The 15,735-nt window shown below is 50.3% G+C and overlaps 6 protein-coding genes across 6 annotated transcripts; 2 read left to right on the top strand and 4 right to left on the bottom strand.

The window, feature by feature from the left end:
• Positions 1 to 1,084: 1,084 nt before the first annotated feature.
• Positions 1,085 to 3,853, bottom strand: N7515_004274 (uncharacterized protein; the record flags this gene model as incomplete). The annotated part of the gene is made up of 2 exons (XM_056665018.1): positions 1,085 to 1,296; positions 2,761 to 3,853. The coding sequence occupies 2 exons, from the start codon at positions 3,851 to 3,853 to the stop codon at positions 1,085 to 1,087; spliced, it is 1,305 nt and encodes a 434-aa protein (XP_056521968.1).
• Positions 3,854 to 4,232: 379 nt separating this feature from the next.
• Positions 4,233 to 7,859, bottom strand: N7515_004273 (retrovirus polyprotein; the record flags this gene model as incomplete). The annotated part of the gene is made up of 2 exons (XM_056665017.1): positions 4,233 to 7,387; positions 7,439 to 7,859. The coding sequence occupies 2 exons, from the start codon at positions 7,857 to 7,859 to the stop codon at positions 4,233 to 4,235; spliced, it is 3,576 nt and encodes a 1,191-aa protein (XP_056521967.1).
• Positions 7,860 to 8,158: 299 nt separating this feature from the next.
• Positions 8,159 to 8,986, bottom strand: N7515_004272 (uncharacterized protein; the record flags this gene model as incomplete). The annotated part of the gene is made up of 1 exon (XM_056665016.1): positions 8,159 to 8,986. The coding sequence occupies one exon, from the start codon at positions 8,984 to 8,986 to the stop codon at positions 8,159 to 8,161; it is 828 nt and encodes a 275-aa protein (XP_056521966.1).
• A 556-nt stretch (positions 8,987 to 9,542) lies between these two features.
• N7515_004271 (uncharacterized protein) lies at positions 9,543 to 10,154 on the bottom strand (the record flags this gene model as incomplete). Its single annotated transcript, XM_056665015.1, has 1 exon — positions 9,543 to 10,154. The coding sequence occupies one exon, from the start codon at positions 10,152 to 10,154 to the stop codon at positions 9,543 to 9,545; it is 612 nt and encodes a 203-aa protein (XP_056521965.1).
• Positions 10,155 to 10,766: 612 nt separating this feature from the next.
• Positions 10,767 to 11,468, top strand: N7515_004270 (uncharacterized protein; the record flags this gene model as incomplete). Its single annotated transcript, XM_056665014.1, has 2 exons — positions 10,767 to 10,792; positions 10,847 to 11,468. 2 exons carry the CDS (start codon positions 10,767 to 10,769, stop codon positions 11,466 to 11,468), a joined length of 648 nt encoding a protein of 215 aa, XP_056521964.1.
• Positions 11,469 to 12,499: 1,031 nt separating this feature from the next.
• Positions 12,500 to 13,801, top strand: N7515_004269 (zinc finger CCHC domain-containing protein; the record flags this gene model as incomplete). The annotated part of the gene is made up of 1 exon (XM_056665013.1): positions 12,500 to 13,801. One exon carries the CDS (start codon positions 12,500 to 12,502, stop codon positions 13,799 to 13,801), a length of 1,302 nt encoding a protein of 433 aa, XP_056521963.1.
• Between the last annotated feature and the right edge of the window lie 1,934 nt (positions 13,802 to 15,735).

The raw sequence follows: 15,735 nt of genomic DNA, 5'->3' as shown, positions 1-15,735 counted from the left end.
AAGTTGGCGAGCTCTGTCTCGTTCTGACGGGTGGTTCGCAATAAGCATGTCATCAACGTAGAAGAACACGATTATGCCTTGTGTTACGAAGACGCAGGGGTCTTCAGGGACCTGTGTGAGTCCAAGTTTCAAGAGAACCCTTGATGCTTCCTGTTGCCAAAGCTTCGGTGAGATGCGCAGACCATAAAGCGCACGATTAAGCTTCCAACACATCCCTAGCTGTTCAAATCCTTCAGGCATCTTCGTGTAGGTTTCTGTGGGCAGTATGCTGTTTAGGAATGCGGTGACTGCATCTCGCTGACGTAGATCGAGATTAAACGCTGCGACCAGGGCAAACATTACCCGTGCTGTGCGCGCTGCTAGTGTCGCCGCTCTTTTTTCCTCAGGCGATATTGTCTCAAGGTCTCCTCTTACACAGATGCGTGCTTTTAGCTTCAGCAGATAACCGTCTTGGTCGAACTTGTATGCGAATACCCATCGGAGTGGCAGGATCTGTTTCGACACGTCTTTTGGTCGTTTAATGACGGTGAATGATGACTTTTGCTGCAAGGATCGTATCTCCTTCGCGCAGGCAGCCAGAAAACCTTCAGCCATTGGGTGCTTCAACATGTTCTTCCATCCATCAGGCGCAGGGGGTAGGTCGTCTCGGTGGCGTTGCAACGGCTTCTCTGTGTACAGCGCGGCGGCAAACGTACGCAGTAGCTCCGGTGGATCTTCTTCAGTCTCTGGCAAGATCGTTGCGTATGTTTGGTAATCCGGATCTACCCTCGGTCTTCTTTCTCTGCGTCCATTCATGATGTTCGCCGTGACAATCCCGTCTCTCCTTTGAGTGTGGAGCTCAGCATGTAACTGCTGTTCGCTCTCGGAGAGCGCGTCTGGATCAGGTTGATTTTCTAGGCTTTCAAGCGGAGGATTTGGTTCTGGCGGCTGGTCTTCCTCCTCGTTCTGTTCTTCACACTGGTCCACCCCCTGAGCAGCGGCAGGGCCAAATTCAGCGGTATTCTCCTCTGGTGGACTTGGTGGTAGTTCCGGTATCACTTCTGGAGGAAACGAACCAGGGAGTGTGCTGTTAGGGGGATCTTCCTCAGGTTCCGGGGTGATCGGTGCATACACCCCCCTCAGGTGTACGGTCCTCATGATCAAGTTCTTCCTGGTGTTCATTCTCTGTGCCTTCATGATTACTCTCGTGGAGTTCTTGTTGGCGATCTTCCTGCGTGTTCCGGTTGACTGATCCTTCCGGTATTCCAATGTCTTCACGGAGGACTTCAAGTTGCTCCTCCTCAGTCAAAATGGTTGCTTCAGGTTCAGGTACACTTTCGATATCTTCCCAGTACCGCATATCAGACTTCCACTTCCTCGATTCATCGAAACGTGCATCTCTCACGAATTCTATCGTATTCCTGGCAGGAAACCAGATCTTCCACACGTTCGATGCGACATAGCCAACGAGGAACCCAATCTCTGCACGGGGAGAGGTCTTCTTGGTGCGTGGGATATTGCGAATACGGCAGTACGATAACGAGCCATATACGCGCAGGTTGGCTAAATTAGCCTTCTTCATCCGTTCGCCGCCAAAATCCCTTCGTGCTTCATCCCAAGGCACGATCCAACGATTCTCCTCCTTTAGATGGGTAGGGATACGGTTCAGGATCCACACAGCAGCGCTAACCATCTCGGGCCACAGTTGACTCGGTAGCTTGCTCTCGATTTGAAGGTGTCTCGTCATGGTCAAAATCACTCCTCCCGAACGTTCAGCAGGTCCGTTTTGCTCGGGATGGTAGGGGATGCCATGTGATACCACAATGCCCATATTGTTCAAGAAGCCTTCAATCTCTGCGCCTGCAGCTGTTTCATTGTCATAATGAAACGATTTGATTGGTATGTTCCACCAGTTTTTGATCAGAGCGATGAATTTCCTGATTCCATCTCTGCACTGCGACTTCAATTCGTGTGTGTATAGCCAGTGAAATCTGATGCCTTCAACGTAAAAATGTGTCATCCACCGATGTCGGTTGTATGCGGGTGAAAATTGGACCAGATCGAAGTGAATTCGGCCATATCTTCCAAAGGTCTGGCCAATTGGTCGTCGTGATATCTGTCTCGGTGCGTTTGAGAGATTGCACACCTGACAAAGCTCTCCTTCTTCGGATGGTGTTTCTGGCAGATCTTCGTTGATTTTAACACCATCTACCATTTCGGCAGTTTTCTTCATCACACGCGTGGATACGTGGGCTAATCGACGATGCCAACGATCTGCTGAGGCTTCCGAGACGAGAGGTTTCACCGATCTTCGTACTGCATGTGCGTGGGCAAGGGTTTCTGGTGAGGAACGAGGCTCTCTCGGTTGATTAAATGCCCATATTCCTAACGACTCCATGAGGCGTACACTAATGACTGATTCGCCACTCGAGTCCCTGATGCACTCGTTATCCTCGTCCCAGCGAACACCCTTCTTTTTCAGGGCTCCATAAGACATCAAATTGGCATGGAAATGAGGCGAATATAACACATTGCTCAGTTTAATTCGTCGAGTTGATCCGTCAGGGCCCGCTCCAGTCATGACAACGTTTCCAATACCTTCTACCGCAGTGATCGAATCACCTGTCTTCAGGCCTGATTTCATCGGTTTAAAGGTTATGAAGAGGTCTTTGTCGTTGCATACATGTACTGACGAGCAACTGTCGAGGAACCAACGTTGTCGAATGTCATCATCGGCGCCTCCCGTGTTCTTTACGCTTTGGAACACCTGTTCGGGAAAACCTGTGGTGAGGAAGGAGCCATACAGTTGTGTGCTATTGGCCGTATTCGTGGCAGGCCTCACTCCATTCTTCTCGTTGTGATCCCTGACAGATTTCTCTATCCAGGCTTTCCACGCCGGGTCTTTCGAAAGACGATCTTCCACTCGCCTCGCGGTCTTCTCAAAAACTTCTTTGTCAGGGAATGCATCCCGGTTGACCGCCCAGCACTTCCACGGCTTATGGTGACGGTTACCACAGGGGCAATATCGCTTCGGGATCGGTGGTAAAGTTCGTTCACGTGGCGATTCCTGCGCTTGCTGGCCTTGCGGCTTTCCCTGCGGTGGCTCTGGTCTAGCTTCATCGAAACCTTGCAGTGTCGAAAACGATGCTTTGGAAATAGTGCTGACAGTGCTCGCGCTCTGTGGGTGCAGCTCACGATAACTTCCTCTGAAGTTTTCAATCAAATCGCGAGTATCCCATTCTTCCTGGTTCAGCACGATCGCCTCAAATTTCAGCTGCCACCAAACAGGGAGTAGATCTTTAACAGCGCGGAGGAAGTCCTTATTGGCACTCTTCATTTCTGGCAGGTCTAGGCTTACACCTTGCTCTCTTAGTGCATCCCATTCATTGATCCACTGATCGATATCAGAACCCCTCTTTGGTGGTGAGGCTGACACTCGCTTCCACTGTGCACGGATATCTTCTTCTGCCGCAGATGATCGGCCAAATCGGGTTTGAAGATATACAAGCCGTCCGTATGGGGTTTCGTAGTTAAGCATCGAGGTGTGATGGACTGGATCCAGATTTGAGATGATCCATTCATTGATGGCATCTAGGCTCTTGTTTTGCTGTTCCCATTCGGCAAGGTCCAGCTTGTAGATATCCATACGATCTCTCCACTCTCTCTTCGCAAGTTCGTTGCCACCCTCCGGGTATTGCGGTCTTCGAGGTTTGCGAATTGGCTTTTCCAGATCTTCTTCTGCGGTGTGAGGGTCGATCAGTTCCCATACCCTCTTCTGTCGTGCATAGATCTTGATTCGTGCGAACCAATTCCTCCATTGACTTGGTTCCTTCAGTTTTTCGCCCTTCATGGCGGAGACAACGGTTGAGTCCATATTTGTCACGTTCTCTTGCAATTTCGTTCGATGGGGAGCTGATCGGGGTCGACGTCTGTCCTGTTTGGCTATCGCGGTAAACCTGCGTATGTCTTCAATTGACGAATTTAACCCTCTTAATTGCGAACCGGGCTCATAACAGTCGGAAACTGCTTAGTAAATCATAGCGCGTACCAATCGGATATCAACAGGTCTGAATTTCTATGAAGCCCCTGGCTGGCAATTTGTATGGGCATAACAATGACTAATCTAAGTGGGATATGGTATCTCCGTTCTCCGATCTCCACTGCTGCTGTTGTTCCGACACTTTGTCCTAGATCTCATAGCACGTGACATCCCCCTTGCAAAACTGCATTCAGTCCTCTGAATGCCGTCATAGTCACACTTTATCATCGTCAGGGTGATCCTCCAGTAGTTGGTCTGCCATAGCAGCGTCCTTCCATGCTTGCAGCCGTAAGGGTGGTCCCGGCTTTGACGGGTAATTGTCATGGAATTCCTCGATCTTATCGGCTGAATTTTTGAAGTTCCCAGCGGGATACCATGTCAGGTCAACGTCATGCCCGAGCCATTGGACTCGGTAAACCAATTTTCGGTAACGAAGTTTGGCATCGAGAATCTTCTCGACCTCCCATTCATCGGTTTCTCCTACCTGAATAGGTGGGGGATGGTCCGAATGCTGCCCTCGCAGTGGTTCAGTCGTCGATGCCTTCCGTAGCTTGCTAGCATGAAAGACTGGATGCACCTTAATCGACGGAGGAAGGTCCAATTTGAACGAGAACCCTTCCTTCTTGATGATTTTGTACGGTCCACTGGCGACGTCGGAAAGCTTCCTGCTAGGCCTGTCCTTCAGCCAGTCCTTCGTCGTTACAAAAACCAGATCACCGACGTCGAAATCAACTTCACGGCGATGCCTATTTGCTTGTTGAGCCTGCCGTCCCTGGGAATGCGTAGCTTGTTCCTTCGTCTCGTTCCAGATCTCATGTAGACGTGCTAGCATGTCAGATGCTTCTTGCTCATTCTCAGTCAGGGTGCTCCGATCTCGCCAGTCGAATGACATCACAGGTTCGTATCCTCGCTCGACGAAAAATGGGGACTTTCGAGTTGTTTCTTGGGGCAGAATCGATGCTGCAAAGTCAACCATTGGAAGGTAATCGGACCAATCGTCCTGGTTATGCTCAATGTAGGGGCAGAGCCGCTGTGCCATATATTGATTGGCGATTTCGCTTTGTCCATCAGTCTCTGGGTGATGTGCTGATGATAGTCTTCTCTCAATTCCAAGAATTCGGCAGAATTCAGTCCAGAACTCCGAGATAAACTGTCCTCCTCGATCTGATATGATCGATACCGGAATCCCGGTGATCCTGATGACATTGTTGATGAACAAACGGGCCATCTTCTTCGCAGTCGTCTCTTTGTGACAAGGTATCGAGACGGGTCTCTTAGAGAGTCGATAGACGATCACGAATACAGCGTCAAAACCATTCTTATCCTTCGGGAATGATCGGAAATCCATAGTGAGATGCTCCCATGGACGATTCGGGTTCTCTATCGGATGGAGTAAACCTGGGGTCTTGTCTCTCCACGCCTTGGTTCTCTTGCATATCAGGCAGTTGTCAACGTATCGCTTTATGTCACTGGCCCATCCATGCCAATGATACCGTGCAGAAACTAATTTCTTCAGCTTCTCGATGCCCGGGTGAGCTACCAGTGGCTGGCGATGCATCTCGTCGAGGAGTCGAGCACGGAGATCATCTTGGTCAGACACTTCTAGTTTACCATTGTAGAGTAATAAACCATCGTCGTCTATGGACCAGCTTGGGCTTCCTGCACCGGCCATTTCGCGGAATTCGTTGAGGCTTTGGTCATTGCGATTGGCATGCTTGACTCGTTCAACAATGCTGGATCCGTCAGGTCCGTTACCTGCTATTTCGTTAGAGAGAGGGGATATCTGAACGGGATCAGCATCGGGATCTCTCCCTGGGTCTTCGAAACAGGACTCTGGGAGTAAAACAGCTTGTCGACTATCATCCAGACATGGAGCGTCTTTTCGCGATAAGACGTCTGCAATAATGTTCTTCTTTCCCGGGCGATATTTGATCATGAAGTGAAACTGAGAGAGAAACTCGCTCCATCGCATTTGTCGTTGATTCAGCTGTCGGTTCTTCATGAAATACTCCAGAGATTGATGATCCGTCACTACGCCAAAACACTCTGTCTGCGTTAAGCTAAGCAACTCTGGTCTCCATTCTTGCAAAGCACGGACTATTGCTAGGAGTTCTTTGTCTCGGATTTCGTAGTGCAACTCCGCTTGCTGCATGACTTTCGAATAAAAGGCGACAGGGTGCCAGAAATCGTCCTCTTCGTAATACTGCGTTAGGACTGCACCCAGCACTCCGTCAGATGCGTCAGTTTCTACTCGGGTAAGGCGCTGATGATCGTAATGTCGTAGAATTGGCGCCGAGAGGAGCGCGTTCTTCAGTTCCTGGAACGCTCCTTCACAATTGTCATCCCAGTCCCACGGGGTGTCTTTCCGGGTTAGACGGTGTAGTGGTTTGGATATCTTGCTGTAGTTCCGTATAAACCGCCGGTAAAAATTGCAAAAGCCAAGAAATGACTGGATGCCTCTTACTGTATCAGGAGACGTCCATTCTTCAATAATGCGGATCTTCTCGGGGTCCACGGAAATTCCATCCGTGCTGACGATGAAGCCTATGAACTTCGTCTGTTGGACTGAAAATTCGCACTTCTTGATACCCACTTGCAATCCAGCTGCCCGGAGTCGACGGAGAACCTCCCTGACATGCCGACGATGGTCCTCTTCGTTCTCGCTGTAGATCAAAACATCGTCCACAAAGGCGATCGCGTATTCATCCATGCATTCCCTCAGAACGTCGTTCATAAAACGCTGGAACGTAGCGGGTCCATTGGTTAAACCGAAAGGCAGAACTTTGTACTTGAAGGATCCATATCGAGTCCGAAATGTCGTCAGATCTTCAGCATCAGGCGTCATGCGGATACGGTGGAACCCTTGTTGCATGTCCACCTTTGTGAAGAATTTAGCCTTGCTAGTTCGCTGCAGAACCTCATCAATCAGAGGTAATGGATAGCAATCCTTCTTGGTAAGCGCGTTCAGTCTCCGATAGTCAACGCAGAAACGTAGTCCACCTCCTGGCTTCCTAGCCATCAGGATCGGCGAGGCATATGGTGCTGAGCTGGGAACGATAAACCCTTTATCGAGGTTCGCTAGAATATACTTCTTAGCTTCCTGGAGCTCCTGCGTAGACAGTTTGTAGAGAGGGCAGTAACCAGGCTGAGCTTCTGCCTCCAAAACGATGTCATGATCGACTCCCTTTCTGTGCGGCGGAAGTTCATCTGATTTTCTCTTCAGGAAGACGTCGGCCAAATCATGGTATTCAGCCGGTAGCACTCGAAGGATTTCATCCATCTCCGGGTCATCAGATACGCTGCTGCTCTTCACTTCAAGGATGCTATCGATCTCACTAAGAGACGTTGCAAAGACTTCCGTTTTTGAATCTGACAGAGACCTCGTTTCGAGTCTCTAGTATCCGCTGGCACTAATCATACTTATGTCAAGTGTGCCGGATAATTCTGGAGATTTTGTTCCGTCGAGGTTTCGTTGCATTTTCTCAATATCCTTTGCCCGCCATTGTCCCTTCTGATGATGCCGTGGGGATGGGAAGCGTCCCCCGTTCCGATCTAGGTAGGGATCAATGCTCTGCTCCAGGATTTTGTCACGACGATCCGCATCCTTCTGGTGAGTGAGGTTTCGAGGATTCTTCAGGATCGTGATGGGTGTTGGAAGTGCTATTTTACTAGCCACTTCTTCAAACAGGGACACTTCGTGGGGCCAAATCATTCGGCGACGACGACAGTCAAGCAAAACGTCATTCTCTGAGAACCATAGCCTTCCAATGATCATATCGTGCTTCCCAAGGTCCGCCACCAGCATTGGAATTTGCTGTTGGATATGTCCATCGATTCCCATGGAAAGGATCACTGCATGGGTGATGGGCCGAGAAGGCTTTCCATCAAACCCATTTACGGAGCATTCTCTGTCCAGTCGCTGGGTTCTAAGACCATGCTGTCCAAGCAACTCCACTAGTGCTGAGTTGATAAAAATTGATCCGTCTGCTCCAGTATCACCAAGTGCTGAGATCGAAAAGGAACGTCCATTCAACATAAGCTCTGTTTTAAAAACTAAACTATCGTGGGGACTTCCAAGTAATTTCTGCAGATTCAAAGCAAAAAGTGATACCTTCATTCCGCCTAGGAGGGAGACTTCGCCTAGGCACGAGCTTTTCCCGAGTTGTCAACCGCGGGATCCTCGAGAGCTGTCAAATTGACGACGGGCTGGGTTGTAGCGACAGTAGGAGCGGCAGTGGGCTTCGACGTGTTTTTGGGACAGTCGCGCGTCATATGACCATGCTCTTTGCAGCCAAAGCATCTCCCTTCTTTCATGAGGGTCGCACGTTCCGTGGCAGACATGGGGACATAGGTCGACGATGTGGGGTTTTCTGTCTTAACCTTCGTGTTCGATGACGATGATCCCACCCCAGTTGAAGAGGAGACTGGATTCGATCGTCCTCGGCCAGTCGCGGTGGTGATCTTGCTCTGTTGGACGAGGGCGATCGCATGAGAGCGTCGGATACACCTATCTTTGAACGTCTCGAAACTGACTCCATCCTCGCAGGAGTCCCCCAGCATCTGGCTTTGCAACAACGGAGGTAGCTTTTCGTACAGGTCAACCTTGCGGTTATCGACATGGATATTTGCCTCGTTTGCTAGCTCCATAAAATCCGCAAGGAAGCCAGTAAACTGGTCACGAGGCTTCATTGTGAGCCGCTGATACTTGGCACGTGCTTCTGCCGCATGGTTTGGGTTTGAAAACACGGTCTTCATATGCGCGAGGATATCTCCGTAGTCTTTATACGGGTCGGGCGATTCCTCGTTCAGACGGGGAGCCATGTGACGAAACGCTTGTCCCTCGGCACGGCTCTGCACGTACTGGATACGGGCGTTCGCGTCGGGGAAATGGTCTGCATTCCCTGTGAGCTTCCTCTTGATGCCCGTCATCCAGGATTCGTAACGGATGTCAACTCCGTCGCTAAGCATGGTGTTACGCGGTGCCTGCTGGTCACTGTGAGTAGAGCTGCTTCCGGGTTGTACTCGCCTAGTTCCACTTCGAATCCCAAGAGTATCTCGCAACCGTACCGTTGCTGTGCTAAGCCTTACACGGACTCGGGTCCTGTTGAGTATCTTGCAGGATGTGCCAGTAGTGCGCGCTAAGTAAGTCAGTCACCAAGTGTTACCACAAGATGAGCTCCCCTACTTGTAGGTTGGGTTGTCTTAAGGGTGAACCGTAGAGTGCAAAGTCCAATAGCTAGTAACCAAGTAACAATGTATGATTGATCGCGAAGAACTAAATACATGTCGGTGAATGAGCGTCCTTATATATCAAGTTCTTCATATCCTGAGCTCTGATCGGGTCATATCTGAGGGTATGATCCGATCATATCCTGAGCTCTGTTGTATCATAGCCAGGGCTATGATGCATCATGTGACTGATGATTGCCTCAGCTGCTGTTGGAGCGTGCCTCGCCAGTCACGTTATCTTTCCCGCATGACGTATCCAAGTTGATTGGACTTCCTGTCTTCTGGCAAGTCCACGCTAGTGGGGTTCGTAACACATGGGTGCGTCTGGCAGACGCGTTGTCTTCTTGACCGCCTCCACAATCGGTGCGCGGGTTTGCAGATCACAAATCTTGATGGCCATCTCATGCAGCTTGGTAATAGCGGCATCCTTCTCTTCCGTAGCTGCGGCTGCTCGAGAGACCGCTTTCTCCAGGTCAGCTCGCGCGTTGTTTCTCTCTTCTCTTGCTCGTTGGTAGCGAGCCATCGCCTCGTCTCGCTCACGAATGATTTTTCCTTCCTGATTGCGGGGCTTGTCCTGGAGTTCAGAGTTGAGTCTTTCAAGTTCGTAGAACTTCTGCTCCAGTTCCTTGTAGACCGCGGTCAATTTGTCATATCGGTCCTTGAGATCAATCTTCAGGAGCTGTTTGGTAACCGCCGGCGAGTCCAGTTGGAGGTTGATCAATCTGGTTCCCTTGAACGTGATCTGGGGTTCAAATCCTCCGCCAGTATCGTCATCATTGTCGGCGAGAGGATCAGGAGTGGTTTCGTGGGAAGGGTCGGAGTCAGGATTCGGGGGTGTCTGGGGTTCGTCATCGGGGTTGCTCACTCGCTGCTGTCTGCTGTGCTTATCAGCCTTAGGAGGAGCCATTCTGATTCGTCAACACAGTCGGCACTGTGGGTCTTCGGTTCGGGAAATCGTCGGATTCGGGTTCGGAAGTCTTGGCTGTATGGTGCCAAGGAACGTGGGGTGAAGATGAGCTGAGACCAATCACAATGATGGTCTGTACAGCGTTGCTTCAGTGAGGGTTGTGATGACCTTTAGTTTTATGTTATGAGCCAAATCTTTGATGAAAAGAGTGCTGTCTGTGATTCAAAAAACTAAAGGTGAAGAGAGAAAGAGAAAGAAAGAAAGCAACTATCTGAGAGGAGCCTTTATGCTCCTCAGGTACGTGCCTCAGGCACGAACAAACAATCACCTCCTCTATCACATGACCCTTGTCCTTTGTCCTAGATCTCATAGCACGTGACAGGACAGAGGACAATACCATAAATACAGCTATAAGCGTATTCCAACAACCTGTCTCATACAGAACGCACGGAGACTCTTCGGCGCCACTCTGGACACTAGAGATCAACTAGGAGGGCGAGGTCCACCCAGATGTAACTTAGCCCCCATGACTCTGGACATATCTTCCGTGCTCCGATCTTAACACTTACATTTTCCCAGCAACGCTACTATACACTGGACCTGCATACCATTATGCGATCCCAATCCCAAATTTCGGAGTACGTTGCTTTCTCAGTCCGGAATATATATTTTTTTATACTGACATTAATCAGAGGCAAGGGTTCTATTAGACACAACGTGCCCATACTTAGCGTGTCGTTTGAAACCGAGGATGGCTCCAGAGAACTGAAGCGAGAAAACGGCGATATAAGCATGAAATTTCGATACAAAGTGACATATCACGGTGTCGATACTACCAACTCTACAACTGCCGGTCCCCTTACTTTCTTCACCAATGTCTTCCGTGACGTATTAAATTATCAATTAGATCGACGGGTTCAGGGTGGCAGCGGACAGTGGATTCCCTGCAGATATGGTGATTATTGTCCCGGTTTTGTGAATGATCAACCTTCCAAGATTCACGTTGCTCAAAGTGAAGACTTTGTATGTCTCCATCCGAGTGAAAGCTGGGAAGGGTCATTCACCTTGGATGATGAGCTCTGGGAGTTCCCAGATCATCTCAGAACTGGGGCGATCTTCCGATTTGCATTTAAGGGCGCAACGATTGAGTGGTGGGATTGGGGCACTAAAGATGGGACCCATGCTGATACTGTCGTGACTTTCAGGGAATATGGTCAAAGTACAAGATCGGGCTTTACAGATGATAATAATGGTGGCAGACCTCTAATCTTTGTTCCCTCTTCCAGCGAGATAGAGCTAGTCCTCGCAGACTAAACTGCTGTTATTGTTGTGATAGATCTCTGGAAATACATATGTGAATAAATATTACAATGAATCTTTTTCCGATCAGAAACGAAAGCAAAAATCCAGCGATCGCAAAATAGCATAGTTGAACCTTAAGTATCATCCAACAGGGGCTCCCTTTCCCCTGATAGAGAATGAGTTCTGCCATTAGTACGTCTCCAAGTAATATAGCAAAGAATCGCCTGGCCAATGGAAAATGCGAGATAATCCACAGCTGGCCATCCGATCTGTCGATATCATTCCACAAGAGGAAGATCGAAGAATGCGGGGATGCGGCTCGATGGCCACAGGACCCGAAAGAACCATGATGCACCGAGAACAGCGAAGACAACAGCTTGAGTGGCAAGTGTGCGAACACTCAAACAAAGCGATTCCTCTCGTAATCCGCGACGAATTTGAATGATAAATGATGCAATGAGTGAAAATGTCACCACGGGGTTTATGAACGTTATGTGAGGAATGCAGAACCAAGTTAATAGGAATTCCCGATCGGGATTTGTGTCATAGGGACCCCCGGCGATGACATCAATTAATTCTGGTATGACACTGACGAGCAGAAAGGCGATAAAAATAACCAGAGCAGTACGTTTATCGACTAGATCATCCCTTGGAAGATAATGGAGGCTATATATGTGACACTGCAGGTGGGTTCTGCCAGGCCTGTCCAGGCGGTGAGTCGATTCAGGTCATGTGACAGGAGGAGGAGAGACGAGGGACTTGTTTTGTTGCGCGCCTCTTTCGTTTTCTTTCTTTTCTTTCTCTCTTCTTCCTTTCCTTAGACTAGTTATCTTGTCGAATTGGACTCTTTTGCAAGAATAGCCTACTGTCACATAATAACTAGTCTCTTTTTACTTTCATTTCTGGACCGCCGGCCGCACAGACGCGCGTTCCTGTAACGCGTATCTTGGCACCGGTCCACCCCACCGAATCCCGACTCGCTCCAGATCCCGATCCCGATCCCGATCCCGAACCACGGTTGCCGACCGTGCCGAGAAGCTAGGATGGCTTCTCCGAACTCAGATCCCGCGCCCAGCACTGCCGCTGGCAATGACGATACCACACCGAGACACGCATCTCGCCTGATCTCCTTCCGACTCGACTCGTCGTCGGTCGCGAGGCGACTCGAAAACACCGAAGAGAAAGATCGGTATCCTAAGCTCTCGACGCTGTACCAAGCCCTCGAACAGAAGTTTCACGAACTCGAGGCACGGAATATCGAGCTCCAGAACGACAACGATGAGGCCCTAGTCCAATACCAGGGAGCAATCGAGCAGCAGAACAGAGCTCAAACCACCCTCGAAGCCGCTCTAGTAGCAGAGAAAGCAGCCGTGGCGAAACAGAACGAGATGGCTATGAAGTTTTTCGATCTACAGAACCGGAGCACACCGAGTATGGAAGCTGCGGTCCCGAGGAAATCTGCTCGTATGCCTGACGCACCAATGTTTAGCGATGGGAAGGAAGTCCGATACGAAGCTTGGGCCACAACGATCCGCCAGAAGCTACTCGCAAATGCGGACCATTATCCTGAACCAGTACATCGTAAGCTCTATGTACAGAGTCGCTGCGAGGGCAAAGCCCAGCTCCATATTGCCCCCCGCATGGATGAAGCCTCCACCAGGCCATACGAGGATGCGGAAGATATCCTTAGTCACCTGCGAAGTGTGTTCGCTAACCCGAATCGGAAGGCGGAAGCATACTCCGTCTACCATCAGCTAACGATGAAGCCCCGTGATGGTTTCACGGATTTCTTAGCTGAGTTCCTCCAGCTCGCTGAGGAAGCATGCGTGGTCCGAGAGAACTTGAAACGCGACCTCTACTTGAAACTGCCGAACTTACTTCAAACCCAGATGATGCTGGCCGTTAACCAGTCCCATGTCACGTTCGACAATTTCACTGAACAGTGCCAGAGCATCTCCCACGAGATCATGCTCCAACAGCATCGATCCACCGACCGCAGGAATCACCGGGGTGGCACAGTAGGAGGAAGCGCAAGAACCACGACCGCACACACCGCCCCTAACACATCGGGCACCAGCCAGCCGACCACCGCTCGAGTCAAACGAGAGGGATTTACGCCGGCTAGAATGACTGATGCGGAACGGAACAAACTGGTCAGTGAAGGAAAGTGTTTCTATTGCAAAGAACCCGGACACATCAGCCTCCAGTGCCCAAAGAAGACTACTACTACCCCCGCGGCTGTTGCGACAGCCTCCACTAAACCCAAGGAAACAGTGGTGACCCCGGATCCCCGCATTGTGGAACTCGAAGGATCGGATGACGAGCAGGGAAAAGAGTACGCCTAGGGCAAGTCTCCCGCCTAGGCGTCTCACGGCAATCTACTAGCGGAATTGACATCACGAAGCTGCTCTCATCTAAGAGCTTCCTGACCAAGGCACAAATTCCAATCAATTCGTTATTTTTTCAAGTCAACGCGTTAGTAGATTCTGGAGCAGATATGTACATTATGATTCACACCCGGGTGGTGGAGAAGTTAGGCAGGTACGGTCTACGCACTGCGAGAGTGCAGGATATGGGTGCACATTCGATCAGAGCGTACGATGGGCGACAGTCGGCGCCTATCACCCATGTCGCCAGAGTACCCCTGATCGTGGATAACCATCGCCAGCCATTGGCAACTATGATGATAGCTGACATCGGCCACCACAACATGATCATCGGCAGGCTATGGCTAGCAGAACAGGACGTGCTGCTGGACAGTCGGAACTCTCGACTACTATGGCCAGCTCCGCGGACCACAGAGCAGAAGATTCAAGCCATAAAGGAAGAGGTGGCGTGCCAATTGACACGGCCAATCCCCATGCAAATCCTCAGAAGGCCATGCGTGGAGGAGGATCTAGAGCACCAGAGAGACTGCGAACGACGTGACCGGAAGTTTGAGAAGGGTCTCCTCTCGGAAAAGGAATCTAAACCCCAGAAACGGATCCCACGGTCATATAACCATTCCCATGGAGAGGATACCCTGAAGAAAATGCACCGGGCGCTGTCGAATCAGAGTGTAACGCCGACTCCCTATCGGAAGGTACAGCCAGAGAAAGTTCTCCAAAACTTCGAAATTGCAGCGATCGGACGGGTCGGTTTCGAAAGATGTGCCCGTAAACCCGGTACGGAGACCTTTATTACCTCCCTCTGCGAGATCCAGCATGCCATCGATGAACTCTCCGAAAAAGAGACGGAGCTGCGGACAATCCGAGAAACGATCCCGAAGGAGTATCACCAGTTCGCGGATGTCTTCTCGAAGAAGGAATCGGATACACTACCGCCGTACCGACCTGGGACTGACCACAAGATCGAGTTAGTGGACCAGGCCACACCGGGATATTGCCCGCTGTACAAGATGTCCGTGGAGCAACTCGAGGCCGCAAAGACATATATCACAGAGAACTTAGAGAAAGGGTTCATCGTGCCTAGCAGCGCTCCGTTTGCCTCCCCAATCCTCCTCGCTAAGAAACCAGGAGGTGGATTACGTTTCTGTGTGGATTTCCGTAAACTAAATCAGGTCACGAAAAGGGATGTCTATCCATTACCGCTGATCGATGAGCTAATGCAGCGTGTACGAAAGGCTCGATACTTCACGAAGGTTGACATTCGACAAGGATTCCACCGAATCAGGATGGACCCGGATTCCGAGGATCTTACTACCTTCCGTTCTAGGTATGGGTCGTATAAGTATCGAGTGATGCCTTTCGGCCTCACGAACGGACCGGCGACTTTTCAGAGGTTCATGAACTCCGTTCTTGGGGATGCCCTCGACGTCTATGCCACGGCCTTTGTCGACGACATTCTGATTTACAGTGAAACATATGAGGACCATGTTCGGCATGTGACAGACGTCCTTCAAAGACTGAAGAGTGCCGGGCTGCAGGCGAGCCTCGGTAAGTGTGAGTTCCACACACAGAGGACGAAGTTCTTAGGATTCATCGTGGGCGCCGACGGAATCGCAGTGGACCCAGACAAGGTCCAGGTTATTCACGGCTGGAAGCCTCCATCAACGGTAAAGGGGGTACAGTCATTCTTAGGTTTCTGCAACTTTTACCGGCGTTTCATCGGGAACTATGGTCGGATCGCGAAACCGTTGTTTCACCTAACAAAGAAGACGTCCCCATGGCAATGGACCGCCGAACACGGAAGGGCCTTTTCCACGCTGAAAGAAGGGCTTAGGGCTTTAGGGCTTAGGGCTTAGGGCTTAGGGCTTAGGGCTTAGGGCTTTAGGGCTTAG

Source organism: Penicillium bovifimosum (genome assembly GCF_028826915.1).
Source record: "Penicillium bovifimosum strain IBT 22155 chromosome Unknown utg000004l_segment0_segment0, whole genome shotgun sequence".
In the NCBI taxonomy this organism is placed as follows: domain Eukaryota; kingdom Fungi; phylum Ascomycota; class Eurotiomycetes; order Eurotiales; family Aspergillaceae; genus Penicillium; species Penicillium bovifimosum.
Note: the sequence above shows the minus strand (reverse complement) of the source record. Positions and strands in the feature narration are given on the sequence as shown.